Below are 20,540 nucleotides of genomic sequence, written 5' to 3'. Positions count from 1 at the left end.
GCATTTGGAAATTTTATGTAGGACTTTTACTTCCAAAATATAAAAACTACACTGCTCCTTTCTAGAATCTCTGAACCAAAATTGAATACTTAATATTAAATCTCTACCTGTAGTGTAAATTTATGGCTTAGTCAGAAATGGTGTTCAGTTTTCCCAGCACAAGCACTTCAAAATTGTATGCTTATCAAAGGTTATTAATGGGTTATATATTGCCACTGAGGCTTGTAAAATTGGTCCCCAGGAAAAAGGTAATCAAGTATGGCTAAATACAACAATAAATAAACATTCCCCAGTAACATAAAAAATGCATAACCGATTACTGTGGGAAAGAAAATAGCCTTTGACTGTAGTCAACATTTTATATACATAGACAAAAACCTTTCTCCAGCACTGTCAATATAGTGCAGCCCTATTTTAAAGAGCAGATCTTGTACACTATTGCATCAATTGGTCATGTATATGTAATCATTACAATAAGATCACCAATTTTCATATGGAACATTAGGTTACAGTGCACTAGTATTTCCTCTACATGAGTGTGTACATGCTTGCCCAACATTATAACACTGTAGCATTGTAACCCCAATATATAAAGCTGCCACCTTAAATGACATTTCACTCCAATTTCCTGGCCCAAAGGAACCAAACGTGGAGCTTTAACAAAAACACAGAACACATACTTGGTACTTAAAATATCAACTGTATTTCTCAATAAAACCCGAGGGCTCAGGGCCACAGGAAAAGAAAAAGACATGTTGCATTTTGCATCCACATTCATACAAGTGAAAAGCCTCATCACGCATGTGCTGTATGCATGGGTCTACATCTGCCAATCATTCCAAGTGATCACACAGCCACTACAAGAAATGGATCAATCTTGTTGAAGTGCTTGGCAGTTAAACTGTTGATCATGGTAAATGAATCTCATTTGCAGACACTTGGTAGTTGTCATTGGCTTTGTCAAAAAAATGTACAGTGTGTCACTCTGGAATAAGTCAGAGTGCTTTTAAAGAACCCAGCCACTGGAGCAGAATACATGGCAGTGAAGCTGCAATACAAACGTGTGTGTGCACTTTCTGTAATGCGATTTTCAGTAATTCAGTCATCTTACAAATGAAGGAAAAAAATTGCTGCATGTCCCACTGACAGGGAATGACACCCCCTCCCCTCCCCAATGAAGCCACTTTTTAAAGATTCTAACAATTTGGAGACATACATACTAGAAAGAAGAAAAAAAAAACTATAAAAACAAAATAATTCAGTTTAAAAATAATTTTAGCAATTTTATAGTGACTTGCCCCTCAAATGACCAGATATCCAGTGGACACACCATTGTTTTACCATTGTTACATCTACAGTTACATCAAATAATGACAAAATAATAAAATGATACAGCTGTCACAGAATTCATTGAGAGATTGATGCTGATGAATACAAGTAATAGGAAAAATAGAACTGTTTTAGTTCCTATAGTTGCTAAAATATGCAAATTTATGATCTGTGAAATACCTCATCAGGGTAGCTATTTACCATTTAATCCTACCCTACTGAATTTTATGCAAGGGAATTACACTGTGTGACATCACCACTGAAACAAAATTTGAGTCCAAAAAAAAACCAATAAGTTCCCCTCACAGTGTACAAGCAGGAGGTGCCTTCATGCCAACCTTCTGGAACAGACCTAAAGGCACTTTTTACATCCCTGCCACATAAACAAAAAGATCCATGATGTCCAGTCCAGTGACCATTGCCTGATCTCTTGCTTTGACAATCCTTGCCCATACTTATCTGGATCACTAGAGCTGATTTCCATGCAGAAGGTCCATTCTGAGCAGGACCAGTGATGGGTTATGTATTCTTGATTACACTGCAGTACAGTACATGACCTCCCCCATCCATGAGGGTTTCACGGAATACAGCAGATCAGTTAAGAGATAATTTAATAAAAGGGGAATTACTCACCAATTTCTTTGAAGGCAGTTTGAGAGTCACAGTCCTTGACAGCACTGTGAAATAAGCACTTCTCCCAAACATACTCTAAAGCCATTTTATTGTACTCATTTGGGGTTTGTGTTCCAAAAGCACCCCATTTTCGCAACTGATCATAATTATTAGGTTCTAAAAAAACTAATGCCTATCAGTTTCTGATTAAAATTCAAGCCTCTCAAGTGCTTAAAATATGGCTACGATCTAAAAAATAGATTTTATTCAATTCAATTCATTATTCACTCTTGGACTTTCAAATACTCTGAGACTCAGTCAAAAAACCATCCTTGAGAATACCAGATTCTTCAGCCCGGTCTTAGTTTCAAAATGGATCACAGCAATCAATGTCTAATTTGATGCTTTTGTAAGACTAAGTGAACTTGAAAAAATGGAGGAACATCTGTTCGGGACTTGAGAAAATTCTGTGCCATTTATGGGTTCTCACATGAAGGAAGGAGGTGACTTCAAACTCTGTGCACAAACTAAACATTTAGGAAGGGATTAAAAGAAATGCCTGAAAAACAAGATTCACACCCTGTGATTTTGACATGTAGAAAGAAAAAAAAAAAAAAAGAAAAAAAAAAAAACAACTAGAGAAAGCCAGCAGTCTAGAGGTATGAGAATTTCATAATTTTCAGTAACAACCACAAGAAAGTTGCAGTTGAACCTCAGATGGAACATTAGGCAAGGACATGGCTTTGTTAAGAAACAGTGCTATCCAGTGTAAAGTAAAAACTACGATGATTGGCATATAAATAAATAAATTCCACTAAACAGCAACAAAGCACCCATAGGTTGTTATATACTGGGGTTCAGTTATGATTATGACATCTAAACAAGCAAACATAATATTTATGCCACAGAATGGCACTTTGGTGCATACAAAATTAATTCACTCTTGTGTTTCTTGCCACTATTCTGTGTGATCTATAAGCTGACTATGACTACACTTGTTCAGATGACACTCAGTTGATGACTTCAAACAAACAAGCATACAAAAAAAAAAAAAAAAAAAGAATCTTTGGTATTCTGCTGGTTGAACTAAACCCCACTTTTCAGAACTTTAACCAGGATACAGCACATAGTGCCTCATCTTAACAATACTATGCAACAATCACAAAACTAATAGTAATGAACAAACATTGATTGGCTAATGTGAATTACCTGTGCAACCATTGAAAGTTTTTGATATAATTCTGTAAAAAATAAAAAATGGTCCATTCTGAAAAACTAATAAAAACACTTGCACAGCACTTGTCCAGCACCTCTTGTGCGTAAAAAGCACACCTCTGAGAAACACAGAGTAATGGAGCATCCTTGTTTGCTAGGTTGTAGAGTGTAAATGGAGTCCTGGCTGGTTGGTAGAATGATGAGCGTTTCCGGGATGGGAGATCAGGAGCGATCCCGAACTGTCCATGGCTGTTCTCTTTCAAGCGAATATGGCCAGTGTACGGACATGCTGCTTACCCCACCCCCACACGCCATCTCTCTTCCACAGAAAATCTCCCACATAATCCAGGTAAGGTTACAATGCAATTCCACACTCCACGGTTTGGCAAACCACTAAATACTTTCCTTTAAAAAGCAAAAACAAAAAACAAAACCACATGTCTCTTTCTCCATTGGAAACAGATTGACTCAAGGAGCTGGAATACATTTCTATAGAAGATATATTCCTTATTTGGATGTGCAGCAAATGGATCACAGCAGTTGTTGGAAGAACCAGAAACTAGACTAGGATGCAGGACTGGGGATAGACCATGATATTTCCAGGGATGCCAAGTGCTACATGTGGGGTGTCAGGTCCCCATGTGACAGCTGCTTTGGGAGAAGGGTGGCAGAGGAGTCAGAAGATCCCCCGTTGTTCCTTTATTTCTGAAACAGAGGTTAGAACTCGAGGTGAAGAGAAGTTCATGCAATATAATTCAGGTTTTATTTACTGCTTGCAGTATAAATAAGCTAAAAATAATGTTTTGGTGTTCTAATCAAAACAAATGTTTGCGAGTAATATAAAAAAACCCCTCTGTTTACTCATATTGAGCAAGCTACAGTGGTGTAGACAGAAATAAATCTTTGGGCAAGCCTGTGAAAAAGTGGGTAGGCTGACTAGCCTTTTCTGAATACATTTTTCCACAAGAGCTCTGTCACACTTGGAACTATCCTACATCATTACTGTATTCTTAACGGCAATGCAGTCATTGTCCAAACTCTTCCAACTCCACCGCCTTATGGTGGTACAAAAAAAAACAAACAAACAAAAAAAAAAAGTGTTAATGTGACCACTGTAAACACAATGACAACAGTAGAAACAAGACACAACAGAGCAGAAGATGGCTAACTTGCAGGGATTTTTTACATTACTGATACTGATTCTGTTCAATTTCCTATCAGTCCAACAGCTCATATTCAGCAGCTCACGTTTACAAAACAGTCCCACAATGTCACAGAAGGACAAGAAGCCTATGTATATTGCACTGAGTGAAGCTTGGCCTGGAGAGCAAACAGAGTGTGGCAATAGGCTGTAGGGCTACCTGGGTAAGGTTGAATTCATGTATTCAGGGATGAACACAGCACTCATGATGCGAAGCAGTTTATGCCTTTTGAGGGTCATGTCCAAATCAGCATACTTGCCTGCTACTGATTATACCGAGTACACAAAATTATTTAAGCAGGCAAAATTAGTTTGGAGCCGATTCGGATACGGCCTAGGGCTTACTAGGAACAGACGGGAACTTTTTTGCAGCTGCCTTCTATAGTAAGAACTACGGTAAGTATGGCTAAAGCAGGCCTTGGAATGACAGGCCTCAGCAGAACTCAGGAGTATACTCTGGTAACTTGAACCCTCTCACAAAGGCACTGACCATGCATACACAAAGGAAACATTACCATGCATCTTCTGAAACAAGCTTCACAGTCACAGAACAGAGGCAATTTTTTTTGGGATACCGACTGGCAGTCAACAGACAGCAGACCCTATTCTGAAGTGGTGCCAGGCGCTGCAGAGACACTCACCTCCTTGGCGGCTATAACAAGCTGTTGCGGCCATTTGCGCTTGGTCCTTTTGACCTCATCTGTTCCTGGATCGGCCCCGACTGCGGGAGAGGGACACACGTTACACGTCATCTGCATGCGGTCATTTCCAGGCACAGTACATTTCCTTCCTGCAAGGCTGCTGACCTTGGACTTGAGGTGGCTTTAGGCAGCACTACTCTGAAGTACCTCCACATTTACAGTAGCAGGTAACTTACACATTTCAATACAAAATAATAGTTTTGAGTTCATAGCTAATCATTAGTAAAAAAGGATGCTAAGCTATTTTACACAAATCTCCTGTGTGACTGTAACCATCCTATATATCTGGAAGGAATCAAATCGATAAGTTAACGTAAGATTAACTTATCAGGTTATTAAAAACTCTAATACATAACAACCTTTATCAAGGCAAGTAGGTTCTAGGTTGCGTTCGTGTTTGCACTCTGTAGTAGCACATCTTCATGCAAGTTTAACACAATGGTACAGTGCTATAAAGAACACTAAAAATAGTGCTTCGCTGTGAAGCAAGCATGCTGATGGCCTAGCCGCCCCCCGGCCCCACCGATAGAGATCAGGAGTCATTTCCCCAGTCTGGCCCGTTTTTTAACTTCACATTATATACAGCTGGGATGCAATCTTTAGCCAATTTATTTGCCATCGACTAGATAAGTAATATGAATCCCTGAGCGAGGCCACAACAGGACACTCTCTCTCCCTTACCGACTCAGTCTGTGGGAAACACCGTTTCAGAGTTAAAGTGGATGGCTCCTTGAGGGCATTTGGCATATTTGAATGCCAGCTTCATTTTGATTGCTGAGTTTGTCCCACGCCCTCTTCAGGTGTGATGATCACAGCTCTCACTTGATATCAGGCACAAAGGGGCCTTTTCTGCCCATCGCCAAAGTTACGCAGTTATGTCACTTTTGTTTAAACGAGTACAAATGATCATGGTTCATAAGGATACTCCACAGATACCGAAAAGACAAGCAACAGGACTGCAGCTATCAATAACAGAACATTCTCCTAGAATGTGCTGACAGATCGTGCACAGGCTTGCCTTGGGCACACACAGCCGAACGACGCACCCTTATCTGACACCTGCCATTACATCACAGGTATTCTATGCACAAGGAACACGTCTTACGGCCTCCAGGGTTGGAGGATATAAAAAAAGAGGAAAAGAAGACTTTTTGTGTTACATTCCGGATCCAATGAATCCTTACATAATTTTACAGTCACATCACATAAAAATGAGCAACCAGGAAAAAGCATGCATATAGATTCCACGCTTCAAGTACATAGACCAACAGAACTTGTTCTCCCAGCAGAATCATGAAGTGCAGGAAAGAATGTGTCAATTATCAGTAGACCCTGTACCTGCAGTACTGTTATGGTGGTCACACCAAATGACAAAGTATAAGTAAAACAGGTAAAAAGTGGAGATGGCTGTGTTTTAGTTCCAGAAATGCAATGCTAATACAATTATATAATAAAGGATTCAATGTTTTTGTGTTTGAATGTGAGCCCCTCCCAGTCAGATCAAGAAAAGAGGTGGTTGACTGGTCAAACCGACTGTACAGAAGTCTAGAGAGATTCCCAGAGCGTAACAGTCAGGTAGTTTACACAGCTCATTTTCACAATGCTCCCTTTTGTGTATTCCCCTAAAACACCAAGTAGTCATTTAAGTCAACAAAAAAAGAAAATGAAACTTAGTGTGAAACAAAAGGGTTAAATGCAACAACATACTGCTTGGCTCTTGAACTTGGGAGTCACATGGATTGGATGAGACTGCACAAGTACAGGCCAGCTACACACACCCAGGGCCCTTGGCTTTTATCAGCCAGACAATGCCACACTAATGCTAGGGAACACACACCCTCAGCTCAATCCTGAACACCAATGGCACACTAAAGACAGTGCACGCACACACGCCTCTTCACTCTGGATTTAACTGCATTTGCAACAAAATGATGCAATGAATACCTGACGAATGGACAGACTATGCCATACTGACAGGAGAAACAAATACCATTTTCCATAGATAGAACTATCACAGATACAGCAGCACAGTAAACCGACATGTCAGATAAGGTAGTGGATTTAGGAATACGTCACCCCTACATGCACTTACTGCCTAACCAATGCTTTTCTCCTAAGTGAAATAAAGCAACACTGTATATTTAAAAAAGCCATGCTGTTATACACATATTATCAAACAAAAGTGCCAAATGAAAGAAGCAGTATTAAAACTGCCTGCGTGGAAAGTGGCAGTTTTCAAAAATTGCACAATTGCAATTGTATCACTCTCAAACCCAGTCAACCAGTTTTCAGGCACACAAAGTGACAATCGCTGTAGCCACATTGGCTTAACCTCTGCACCCTTCTTAAAAATGTCAAATCCATCTAAAGCACTGTGCATTGCATCCAGAAATAACAGGACTACAAGACACTACACTACTGCAGGGGAGCGGAGTGCATAAAGGACTAGAGGAGGAGTTCGGCCAGTCTCCCGTGCTCAGAGCCACAGAGGGGCCCATTCATTTCATGGGCCCCTCCCACCAGCCAGCTGCAGCACCACCACTCTTTCACTTTGCCCACATCCGGCTCTCAGGAAGGGGGTCTATTTCAAGGCTGATTAACAGGGGCACTTCCATCGTCTGCACAGATTTTTTAAGCAGGTTCTAGACTGGGCAGAAAAGGTAGGGGGTGTTTGGGGACATAAAAGAGAGCTGTAGATGTACCATTTCACAATGTGAATTGGGAAGGGGGGGGGGGGCTGTTTGCACAGATTGCTTTTGGCTGATGTAATTTGAATCTTAAAAAAAGACAGCTTAAAGCAGTGGTAATCAGCCCAGTTCCAGGAGATCTATCGTCCTGTAGGTTTTTACTCTAACCCTAACAAAGCACACATCATTCAACAGCTAGAGATCTTGTTGAGTTACTGATCAGTACAGTTAGGTGTGACAAATTAGGGTTGTTATTTATATATAACCTAAATAAAAAAATTTTTAAAAACAGTTGTACATAGTTGGCAAGTGCTGGCTTTTTCTTCATTCTTCGAATGAGTACGCGAAACACCCTTTTACACATAAAAGACATTCCCTTTCCCAAATCTCTCTCCTCTGTGGAATTCCAAGCCAATAATATTTGTCCTGACAATTTTCCAGCCAGCCAGGCACTGAGCATGCTCAAATGTGTGAGGTTTGGGCTGAAATAAGCTTGCCATGACAACAAGCCTGGCCACTGGCAAGAATCTAGAAAAACTGCACTGCTGCTGCCACTCCCACTCCAACCAACCACCCCATGCCTTCTCTAAACATCTTACCCAACACTGCAGCAGTGGCTAATATCAAATTTTATTCATACTCTCCAATGAATGCAGACACATACTATTTCTAAGATTTCTAAGTGTGGCCCACTGAGTTATTTAACACAAACAGACATCAACTGTAGACAAGATTATAGGTGTGGGATGCAATTGGGGGCAGGGGCAAGTACAGTCTGAAGGCAGAAATTACGTGCATAGACAATTTAGGAAAACCACACACCCAATAGTGAACAAAATAGGGGGCGTGGTTAAATTATTGTGCTTGTTCAGTAAACAGTAAAGAAGCCCACTATGAAAGGGACTGTTAAGACTGCAGATTAATTTCTAGAGAAGAGAATGATATTTATCTACCTTAGTGTACACACTCAGTCACCCTCTCTCCAATGCTCTCACACTTGCAATTGAGCAGTTTAGCTACCAGAACCAGACGCTCTCCAGGCTGTTTCTCCACGTTACTGCCTGTAGCCTTGCAAAGAAAGGCAATTATCACCCAGTCTCATTCATTAACTCAGGTTTCAAATCAGAGGGCTTCAGGGCACCTGTCTGGGGAACTGAAATTATATTAACCTGCACCATGGGACAGTTGGTTTGTGGAGGCTAAAGGGGCGTTTTACATGAGCTGCAAGAAGAGGCTAGGTTCACCCATATCATGTGGCAGACGGTGTCCATCTGGACAGTAGCTAGCTCCCATGCTCTAGCTTCAGCAGTGCTAGACAGCACACATGCAGTACAACAGTCAGACACAAGGATGCTGAAGGCAATAGAGTCCACACACCACATTAGTAGTTAGCAAACAGCCAAGAATTCTGACCCAGACAAAGAATCAGCACAGGTGAAAACTGACTGGATTCATGATGTATTTGAAAATGAATTCTTCAGTATCTGAGAGCTAGAGCATAGTGTGTGGACTATATTGCTGTGCTGTTATTCTGTCCTGCAGCACTGGTTTGATGTGAATGTATAATTATTTTTCCTGTTGTGTTAGGAAATCCAAGGATTACTGTAACACCGCAGACAGAGAAACAAAGATTGTGCCCCAGTTTGGTGTAATACAACCAACCATTACATCTTGATATTTGGAGTATGGTAAAATGACTGAAATGACAATAAGCAGTAATATAGTCCATGCAACAGTGGTTCCTGACCATGAAACTCATTCCCTGCCATAATTCCAGCACCATGTCAGCAAGACCTCTCACTGTCGGACTCTTACCGGGGAAAACCCCTCTGCCATCTCCCCAGAACCAATGTGTGTCAGGTGGACAAAGTTCATAGGCTCGCCGATCATGCTGCGATCAATCTTCCTCCTCTTCTTCTTCTGAAACAAAAAGAAAATCTGCCACATTAGCCACGTCTACGGACAGAAGAAACAAAAGTAAAGCTTAAATCAATTCCACATTAATCAGGATGTACATTTCTGTAAACGCAGAATCAGCAAGATCTCTCTTTTAGTCAGTGGGGTTTAGTATTATTTTTCAATATACATGCAGTTGCCTGGAAGACCACCCCTGATGTGAGTCACCGAGATCTTTCCAAAATACCGGTAATACCAATATAATATAAAGATTAAGACAACCCCGTCATTATGGATAACATTCTTTCCAAAGAGGTTTCATTGCTTATAATAAGGGCAATCTTCTCACTCATTTCCATGCCGAGAGCATAATCACTCGCAGCAGAAAATCTTTATGACTATACGCTCATTACAGTACTATTGTATGAATGTTAGACAAAAACATTGCCGAGTTCTCTTAGTAACAAGCCTATGAAAAGACACCGCAGGTGTTCAAATAAATACCGTTTTATGACACAATATAAAGCCTTGCTCCAACTTTAATTTTCAACTTTCAGTTTTCCTTGATGGCAGCAGTCAAATATGTATTCATTTAATCCAGCAAATGTGGTACCAAGCACACAGATACTACATGTTTAGCATTTGTATTAGCTCTGTTTAGTGCTACATTTCTGTGGTCTTTTAACGCTGCAAACTCATACATTTCACACAGAAAGTCAGGCCATACTAAGTTTCTAATACTTTTCCGCCATTAGATCTTGATCCTGTTTTGTAGAGAACTTGTCATCACATGTCCACAAGTTCAGAGAATCACTACTGTTCCTACCTGTCGCTACATGCTATGCTTGCGGAGGACATCACAGTCCTAAACTTCCCTGTTCCCTACCTTATATTGGCTTTTGGTCACATGACAGTGCCATACACCCGAATCATTCATCCCCAGTAACACATTTTTCAAAGGTCTCTGTATTGCCGCATACTCATGACTGCACAAGTATCCAACCGCTTCATTTAAATAAAACAGTTACCCCATAATAAAGATACACACAGTGTAGTCATTGCAAAATAAGCAATGACTACACTGGCACGGTGCTGTGAGCAGAGGTCTACTGATTGTACAAGTTTGCTGAATGGGCAGGGACTAACAATGGTTACATTTAAACATCCCAGGAGGAAAAACCATCACCCCCTTCCAAAACAACATGAAACATGTCTCAGTCTGCTGGGAAATGACATGTGTGTATGCTTAATAAAAACCACTGCTCCAGCCCACTTACTTGCCAACAATAGAACAAACACAAGCCTAAAAATACAAAACAAAAAAAAAGAAAAAAAGGGGAGGAAGGGGGAGGGCGCGATAGGAAGGCTGCTCGTTCCCAACACTCGACCGGCAGACTTCCTCCCCCCTGAGCCCTCGCTCATTGTTGAACGTAGCTCCGCCAAAAAGGGTGAAGGGTGTAAACTGGGCAACATTACAGAACCCTCACTACAATCAGACTAGGGTCAAAGGTCACCTGTCAGTCAGCCACCAGGCAGCACAGGCCAGGGAATGAGAGAGCAGGAGGCAGAGTGCACTAGTCCGCCTGCCAGTATGGAAGTGTAGGGGTCAGAGGAGGGCAGTTCTTTCCTTGCTATCCACATTCATCCCTGGCATCAGGCAGCAGAGGAAGTCTCAACATGGGGCTGGACAAACACCCACAGTATGTACACGGCAGTTCTGATATGATCCAAACTGGGGAGGATAACATTGTTCTTGGAGTGCCGGTGTCATATAGAAATCGGTCCCGTAACTGACCTCCATCTCCCACCAAAAGAAAATTTCAAATATTCTCATGAATTATAACCTCATAAAATCCAACCAAAAGTGACCACCACAGCAAAAGGAAACATTTACCTCAGAAACACTGAATGTCACTTTCAACCTTTATTTATGATGTATTAAAATGCAAAAGGTTATCTTCTGTAATTCATTTCTATAACTGTGTTCATGTTTGTATGTCTGGATATACAATAAAAATAAAACTAAATAAGTTTGTCAGTAATTTGTACAAGTTCACCTACATAAGAATACTATTTGTATTTATTCTATCATTATAGGCTATGAAATTGAATAAATACTCACACCATCAGTGGGGTCACTTTTCTACACTACATTGCCAAAAGTATGTGGACACATGACATCCAACAGCTCATCCAAAATTATGGCGATTAATATGGAGTTGGTCCACCCTTTGCTGCAATAACAACCTTCACTATTCTGGGAAGGCTTTTTAATAGATGTTGGCCCATTGCTGCAGGGATTTATTTCCATTGAGTCAGAAGAGCACTAGTGAGGTCGAGCACTGATTGGGCGATTAGGCCTGGGGCTTGCAGTTCACTTTCCAATTGATCCCAAAAGGTGTTGGATGAGGTTGCAGTCAGAGCTCAGTGCAGGCCAGTCAAGTTCTTCCACACCGGTTGACAAAACCATTTCTATATGGACCTTGCTGTGTACCCATGCTGAAACAGGAAAAGGTCTTCCCCAAACTTTGGAGAAGCACAGAATCGTCTAGAATGTGATTGTATACTGCAGCATTAAGATTTGCCTTCACTGGAACTAAGGGGACTGAAAGTTCAGATAAAAGTACTCTTACATTTTCAATGCTTTGTACTCCTTGCAAAAACTCATTTCCAATGAATGTTCCAGGAACCCAGTTTCTATGCTATGGATCCCTCAGTAGGATCTGATGGCCGCATCAGACAGGGACGTCTTTGTCTCGCTGCAATTCATGTTTAGGCGTACTCTCACATACATGCCTACACACTCTTGCCAGAGATTCTTTGATTTATGTTAGTGAATTATTTAAAAAGATTCATTTGTCCAGTTTCCCATTTGCAGCAGTTTAACTTATTTCTGTTTGCATGTGATGGACATCCTGACTGACACCATTACAAAATCTCTGTAGGGAGAAAGTTAAGAAACAGGACCTATACAACACATGGCGATGGCTAACATACAAGACCCTCACACCGGCACAGATTCCAGAATACACAAGGCACAGTAAGAGTTCATTGCTGAAACTCACGGGGATCATGGGAAGATAATCACGGAAAGAGGACTTATATTAAAAATATTTTTTTTAAAACCTCACCGGTGGGGGTTTGGCCACCACACAGCAACTCATCTTGTGCCAGAACTCGCTCATCCCTGGTATCCTCCAATTCAGCTCTTGACTCTCTGTCGCCACCCTGCAGGCAGCTGAAGATGCAGAGGAAGGCACACCTGCTGTCTTTTCCTCAATTTCTGAAGTTCAGGAATTTCTGAAAATTGTCCAGAAAATGTTTCATCCCCCCAAACCAGTCCCAAATGCTCCCAAACCCTTCAAGTCTTCCTGATGTCTTCCTTACAGTTGAACTCCTCAGGTCTGTATCTTAGGAGTCTCACTGCCTCTGTTTTTACCTGTCAAAACACAAACAGATTCCATTAGCTGATAGCTCTAAGGGAAAGAAAACAAGATATCCGGAGAAGATTATGTATGCTTATAAGTATCTTGACCATTTAGCAGACTTTTTCCCCCCCACAGACTCAGTCTTATGATAGTAATGACTTATAATTGATTAGAATAAAAAAGAACAAATTGATCTCTGTCAAAAAAGTCCATGTGCAATTTGGTCAGTACTGAAGCACTTAGCTTAGATAACTAATTTTAGCTTATATGAAGCTGAAAAGCAACACACAAGTAATTTATCTTGAAAACAAAGCAAATCACATGGTGACCACATTATGAAGCAAATTAGCACAAGACCAACAATTAAATAATAAAACTGAAAGCAAATACAACAGAAAGCTTAAGACTTCCTGCATTTACCTGGACCTTCAATTTGTTTACAGCTACAGACCTCTCACTTCCCCATTTCCTTTTGACGAAAACAAAAGTACTTCAAAAGTATCTTTCAGCCCTTGTTTAAACTTTCCCCATAGATCACTTCTGTACTTTGAGTGACACAAAAGGAAAACCCCATCAATGTGATGAATACAAATGTAATCCAAGTCAACTGATCTTCACATCCCTTTTATGGACTTTCTTGGTTCCTTGTGTAGCCTAGATGTTCATATTTCTGTGGCCAGCTTCTCGGCACTTGGCAAATATTACAGTTTATTTTTGGCAATGAACTGATCACTCATGCTTTAAGGGAAAGAAAACTGAACATTCCTCCATCTGAAGCTCTGTGCTCTCTTTGTCTTTGGTTTCAGTACTCTTGTCTCCTACAGAGGTTCAAAGTGCAGGATATCACCTTATTCCAAGGCTAAGGCCTACACATTGCCTAATACTCACGGCTAGTGACAAGAATACAAATGAAAAACACTTTCAGTAGTGCAATTAATACATTTTCACACTTAAACAATTACTATGTGTAATCCCAAAGCCATGAGACATATAATCTGCATGCAACAAGGCAAAGAAATGTACAACTCCTTCAAGTTAAAACACAGTTGTGTTTCAAAGCAAAAATATCTTGAATATTTGTATCTAGCACTTGTGAAGCCCTACCCGATAGGAAATGTTGCACAAGGCAAAAATGACAGACAAAATCATAATTTCACATTGCATTGCAAATATCTTGAATACTGCAGCTTAAAACTTGAGGAACTGGAAGAGGAAAAAACAGGGTACACCTGCTCCTGGAGCTGTCAAAATCTCTGGCTGCTTACCATGTTGAGGGCTCTGGCAAAAGGCAGGACTGGGCAGATAATGCAGAAACACTGACAGGAGACAGAGGGAAGGGTGTGCAGTGGCAAAGAAGTGGAAGCATTCAACTACACCACCCCCAGTCCCCTACAAGCCTGAAGTCTTCACAATGTGCCCGAAGGGAGTGAGGGAGTGTGTGCAGAGGAGAGATACCAAGAGCTGGCTCCATTCACTGCTTCACCACAGAAAACAGTGGAAGATAACACTAGGCCAACCTATCATGCTCTCACATAATTATTAATATTAAGTGTATAACAGGACTGGCTGGATTTTTTAATAAAAATTTTTTAGAATAATAAATGAATAAAATGGAATTCATTTGTAGGTATATTTAGCAATCCTATACAAATACTGTCAGATTACCTGTGGCTGATGAGACCAAGAGGGACTAAATAGCTATACAGCTTTTCCATTTTTCCCTACCCTGGCATGGCCACAGTTTCTCACATTTTTCTCAGAAAATATCCTCAGGGAGCTACCATTTTTAGCAAAAGCAGCCTTTTGTTAAACTTCCCTATGCCTCAAAACTTTCGTCTTCTTCACAAATATTCACCACTTGCAATCAACAGCCATCAGAACACTTTTGTGTTCCATCACTGGGGTGTGATTAGGCAAAATAACTGGCTGAAGCTTATGCAAATATGGTGAGAACATGGTAAACCAATAAATGGTAAGGACAAAGCCAGGTAGTGGCAAAAAGATGAGTAGAATCTCCATTGAAAGGGTAACATGAATACTGTTGTCAGCATTTACAGGGGAGATCTATTGAGGTGAAGTGCATCATGACTCAGATATAACATGATCGTAGATCAACACATCAGACCCATTTTATATAATTAGAATTATTAGTAAACCAATACAATCTATCACCAAAGGCTCTTTCCTGGAAACGTAAATTGACCAGAGCATCAATACACCCTGTAACATAGAACAGTTCAGGACTGGTGAGGCCAAAGTAGTTTCAAGTGATGGTTGAAACAAAGGCTAAAGTGAAATGATACTGTGCTCAGACGTGATTGCGAGTAAAATCACTGAATAACATAGCCTAATACTCAAGGCAAAAAAGGCTCTAGGCACCAAAAGATGTCTTAAATTCACATTAGCGAATGATGAATCCTCAATTAAAATGTAATCGCCAAAGCGAATTTACGCAATCTTTTGGTGTGCAGAGCCTTCTTCCATTTTAAACAAATGCTAAACCAGGTAAAAATTCCCACTGCCAGTTGCCCATAATTACAATGGTCAGATTGTTATACGAATGTGAAGCTAGCACATGCTTAGATTCATTTCAACAAATAGCTGGGAAATAGACCATAAAACCTCAATGTACAGGTCACAGCCCTCCAGGATTCATCTTCCATCGTATATTGAGCGCCGAGCACAACAAATTTGAGATAGATCGTCTCTAACTATTCTGAGCACAAAACAAAACCCATGTTCTTCAGCCAGCTGCAATTATAGTCTGCATTAAGTTTCTCTCAAGCAGCCTTCCTGTAAGGCAATGATATTTCTTCCCATTCGTTGAACAGCATAAGGTTGGCACCTTACAATGCCAAAGCATTCAACTTACCATGCTTTCTTTTACATAAAAAACATTGTATTTCATATTCCATTTTGTAAGTGTGAAACACTTAAACCAAAAGAATTAAGAAGATTAAGGTAGCTATATGTTGCAGCAGAGAAACAGTAAATACACTCCAAGAGGACTGAAATATTCAACGGAATTTAATTGTATTTCCACATTTTATAAGAGGCACCAATGTTCTTTCATCATGGACACACAACTGTCGAACAGAAGGTCGTCACAATATCTAAGGCCCGATCATAGATTTGAATATTTTGAAAAATGGAGTTTGGGCTACAAGGTACATATATGATGTGCTGGATGTTTGAATAGACAAGACAGCCAAAACACTTATTTTTAATCTTGCACTTCCCTTTTTCGCATTAAATCCCAGAATGGATCAAAATTCTCCACCCATAGCATTATCCATCTTCCTGTGACACTTGGTTGAAACCATTTAAGGAAAACAAAACCTCAGCATTGTAAAGCAACTTCCACTTGTAGCAGTACCACATATGCAAGTGCCTGAATACAGAAGTTAATTTGGCTACTGCCTAAGCATTCACAATGCATGATAATCAGCATACTAAATTAGTAGCCTATAACCTGGAGTTGAACTACAGTGGGGAACCTTAATGTTATATCTATTTAAGGTGAGCATGAAAGTCAAATTAAAACAAGGAAGTAAAAAGAACAATTGCCAGGTCAGGTGCATTGGTGAGGACTGGCCCTAAACTGTCCAATTATGGATAAAGTTTCATTTGTATCAGTTGATATATACAGTTCCTGATATCATGATACATATACAGGAGATGTTGTATTAATAAAATATCATATGATATAATCTAAATATTTCAATTTTGTATAATGGAGAGTAATGAAATGGCTGTGAAGAGAAAGTCCAAAAGTCAATATTTTACTTCCATAAAAACAAAGCATGGCAAACATGCTTTGAGCCACTGTAATGCAACACCTGTTTTCTTGAGTTCGGTGAAATCTGATGCATTCATTCAATGGAAACATTGATGTAGCCACACAAAATAACAACAGAGGACAACTATAATCCCAGATGACTGCAGTTTATCCAACTATTAATTCCTAAATAGGGTCATTGTGTTTAATAAGTCATCTATTATTTGCTCAGTGCAATCAGTATGTTTTTTTTCTGGATGAAAAACACTGCAGTAGATTGGGCTCAGTAGAATTTTAAGATTAGTTCCATTACTGCCGTTTCACCAATGTGGGCAACCACCCGGCCGTGTGTCACTATTTATATTCATTTTGAAGCTGAATTAATTGGAATTTTGCATAAATCATCCTACCAGTTGTACTGTACCCAAGCAAACTTAGCAAGACTTATTACCAGCAATTCAAAGCTTAGAGGAAAAGACAGGGAAAAGTGAGGTGGGTAGTGTAATGATTATTTGTGGAAGGAATGACAAAAAGGTATTTTCATTAGGATTTAACGCTTTGCGACTGCTTAATTATGCTTTAAAACCCATGTGTGATAAAACATTGCCCTTTGTACACACCAGTTCTTACACATAAATATTTTGATAACCCTGGTGGAAGAGAAATCACTTGGTGTAAGAGGTCTAATAATTTAGTAGTTACACAGTCAAGACCATGCCTCCACAAATTAGCCTACAAAAGAACAGCACTATGTTCTTCCCTGGTGTATACTTTATTAATATTTAACAGCAGAGAGATTATTACCTATAGCAGGTGTTTAGGTTAAAGTCTAAAAAATAACAGTTCAAAATACAAGTGAGAAAACAGAAGAATCATTAGCCATTACTGGCTGCCGAAAAGGTGCGATTTCATTCCAGCACCATGCATACTAACGGCATATGGCTTTGGCTGTCATGGACATATAATGCTGTTAGCAGTGCATGTCTGCATTTAAAGCTTGTTGAAGCACTGTCTTGGTGAGTATCGTAAGAACTACAACTGCTAGAGTACTACACTATGTCGCTGCATGTTCATCAGCAAAAATTTAAGGCTATCACACCTGTGAAAAATATACGAATGCCAAACATGAATCTCACCAGCGGTGCTAGAAACTCTTCTCACTTCTGACAAACATAGCAAGGGTCGCTTCCGACATTTACTTTGTAGGCTATTTCTGATTTAAGCGTTAGCGAGAAAAAAACCGATCATTCAACCGGTTCATTGGCGACACTATGATATGATTAGGCTATTAATGTAGTGCGAAAGTCGTCCAGAAGAAAATAAAAAAGGCATGATTTTAAATCAACTCATTTTCTGTAACCGAACGCTGCACGGCTTAATAGCAGAACGAGAAAATTGGGTTTGATATTGTGCAATCTCCTTGGTTAACGTTTGTAAAATATTTTCATCAAGTAACGTGGTTTAATCCCGTGGCAGAACACCACATGAAAACACCCTGGAAACTAAATTGTAAATTAAAAACAATTTAAACTAATAAAATTAAATTTACCAAACACAGCAACCATTATCTCATCCGTGGCTATGCGACTCTAAATAACTTAAGAAAGGCAATAAATAAATAATAATAATTTTAAAAAAAAATAATAAAAAAAAAAAACAGACAACGGTCAAACAGAGACAACGGGACGTAAATTTGCAATTAAGATCCATTAGGATTGACTATTTTCTGATCAGTGTTCTATTCCCATTGCAAGAATTCAGCTGCGAGTAGCCTAGGCTATGACCATTTTGGTAATTACCATGGTTGTTTCACGAACAGTGGACATCACAGAAAGTTTACCCGGGTAATCTAATGACTAACAGCGTTAAAAAGCAAAAGTTTCCTTCCAGTTTTGTAGTTGGACTCGGTATGTCTGAACAACTTAAGAAAAAATTGAGTAATTTACCTCGGTTGCTTCTTTGTCAAACCAACCGGCACACTTCAAGCAGCAAAGATATCCTCATGAAGGCAGTCTCCAGTAGCAATGTGTATCTCACTCGTGAAGCTCTATTCAAAGTTGCTAGCCAACTGAGGTGTGGTTCCAACTTTCTCAACCAGGAAATTCTTCTTTTAAACTGGTCTCGTTTTTTTAACCCAATTTCTCAGGCATAACCACGTAGCGCCTCCAATGGATAAGAATGGAATGGCGCACTAAAACGAAACTTGGCTATGGCAGTCGGTCCGTGGAACGGAGTCACACAAATAATTGAAATGTAGGCCTTTTACCGTTGCTTGTCTCTAATCGGTGCGTGCATGAGTGAGTCCTACGTCTGGCACATCCACTTGGCCATGTACTTCACAGTAGCTCCAGACATCGCTTAAAAAAAGAGCTGTTCTCTCCAACACTGTGGAAATTTCTCAGCATCAGCCTATGTCAGGAAATAGCCTACCTTACTTTTGCAATGTTTCTATGACAGTAACACCCAATTCTATGCTTCATACTGGAAGCATGCCAAAACATGCTTCATATTGGAATGGAATCTGTAATTACACCTATATTTCTTATTTCTGTTTTTACATCACATTGAATTTATTTGGCAGGCGCTTTTATCCAAAGAGACGTACGTTAAGTGCACACCGAAGGCCACTGGAACAACTACAAAACACATGTCCGATAAGGTAAAGTACTCATTATATAACAGTTATTCATAGCCATGAACACATTAAGTCCAGTTCACACAATAAGCATAGGCTAGGTCAGAAAGTAATGTAAAGTCAAACTAGGAGGCATGACAACAAGTTACAACATCATAACGATACAAGTGCAATATATGTTTTTGACCTATGGCTCAATTGGCATAGGCTTACCCAAGAATGCACTGGCTTCACACATAATCATTGGATTGATATGCCAACTTCAAGCAAATACCATAAATGACAAATAAGTGGGAACTGAATCCAAGATCTGGTTCCCCAAAGTATTCATCTGTTTGCCATTGCACAATAAATCTGAAAGCAAGGTTGAGTAAAATTTTCAGCACTTCATTGGCAACTGTGGTATTGTTTGCTAGGAGAGGTGTGTGAACATGTCAATCTCAAAGGGCTTTGGGTGTTTTGTTCAGAAAATAGTGTGTGCATACAAGGAACTGGCCTTCCCTCAAGCAAGAAGTGAACCACACACTTTGTGGAGAGAAGGATTTCAGTCAGGCTGGCAACCTAATCTTATTCTAATAAGATTAGGTTGCCAGCAGTTATGTCAATAGCTGGCAACCTAATCTTATTAGAATAATCTACTGTAAATGAATCAATGACACCGCATCATCTGTAGACAGTATTCTTATTTAATTCAGATTTATCATTTCAGTAGCTTCACTTCAGTAGCTTAGCTACAACCCCGATGTATTGTCATCAGCCACTGTCCTCTCAGTCCTCAGTGCTTATACTCAGTGTTCCATACACTGCAAAGACGACTTGTGGGACAAAGTACTGAACCTCAAGAACCAACCATACACTAGCTATGTCTGAACGCACCTGGTTCATTTATATGAGGGGCGCAAAGGGGCGATCGGTTTCAGAATTTTGTGCCAACTTCTGCTCTTAATTATTTAACTCAACCATATCTTGATCTGACATTTCTATAAGCACCAGCTACAGCCACAGACTGCAAATGTGTCCTCAAGTTTTTACTATGCCCAAGTACAGGAGTGAACCAG

The 20,540-nt window shown here is 39.9% G+C and overlaps 1 protein-coding gene across 3 annotated transcripts; it reads right to left on the bottom strand.

Moving 5' to 3' along the window:
- Window positions 1-680: 680 nt before the first annotated feature.
- cdc42se1 (CDC42 small effector 1) lies at window positions 681-18,953 on the bottom strand. 3 transcript variants are annotated; one of them, XM_064352230.1, is made up of 6 exons: window positions 18,794-18,953; window positions 13,490-13,538; window positions 12,773-13,080; window positions 9,561-9,665; window positions 4,999-5,078; window positions 681-3,861 (listed from the first exon to the last, which is right to left on the bottom strand). In XM_064352230.1, exons 3-5 carry the CDS (start codon window positions 12,824-12,826, stop codon window positions 5,010-5,012), a joined length of 228 nt encoding a protein of 75 aa, XP_064208300.1. In that variant the 5' UTR covers window positions 12,827-13,080; window positions 13,490-13,538; window positions 18,794-18,953; the 3' UTR covers window positions 681-3,861; window positions 4,999-5,009. The 3 variants fall into 3 exon arrangements, with proteins under 3 accessions (XP_064208300.1, XP_064208292.1, XP_064208307.1); XM_064352222.1 differs by lacking the exon at window positions 13,490-13,538; XM_064352237.1 differs by lacking the exons at window positions 13,490-13,538; window positions 18,794-18,953 and adding an exon at window positions 14,335-14,356.
- Between the last annotated feature and the right edge of the window lie 1,587 nt (window positions 18,954-20,540).

Source organism: Anguilla rostrata, chromosome 1 (genome assembly GCF_018555375.3).
Source record: "Anguilla rostrata isolate EN2019 chromosome 1, ASM1855537v3, whole genome shotgun sequence".
Lineage (NCBI taxonomy): Eukaryota > Metazoa > Chordata > Actinopteri > Anguilliformes > Anguillidae > Anguilla > Anguilla rostrata.
Note: the sequence above shows the minus strand (reverse complement) of the source record. Positions and strands in the feature narration are given on the sequence as shown.

Bases quoted from the DNA above. Each gene is read 5' to 3' on its own strand.
- cdc42se1 (XM_064352230.1), bottom strand. From the start codon at position 12,826: ATGAGCGAGTTCTGGCACAAGATGAGTTGCTGTGTGGTGGCCAAACCC. The intron at 9,666-12,772 runs GTGAGGTTTTAA...TTTTTGTTTCAG, and splicing joins TGGTGGCCAAACCCCCACCG to AAGAAGAAGAGGAGGAAGAT. The intron at 5,079-9,560 runs GTAAGAGTCCGA...CCTCTCCCGCAG, and splicing joins TGGCAGAGGGGTTTTCCCCG to TCGGGGCCGATCCAGGAACA.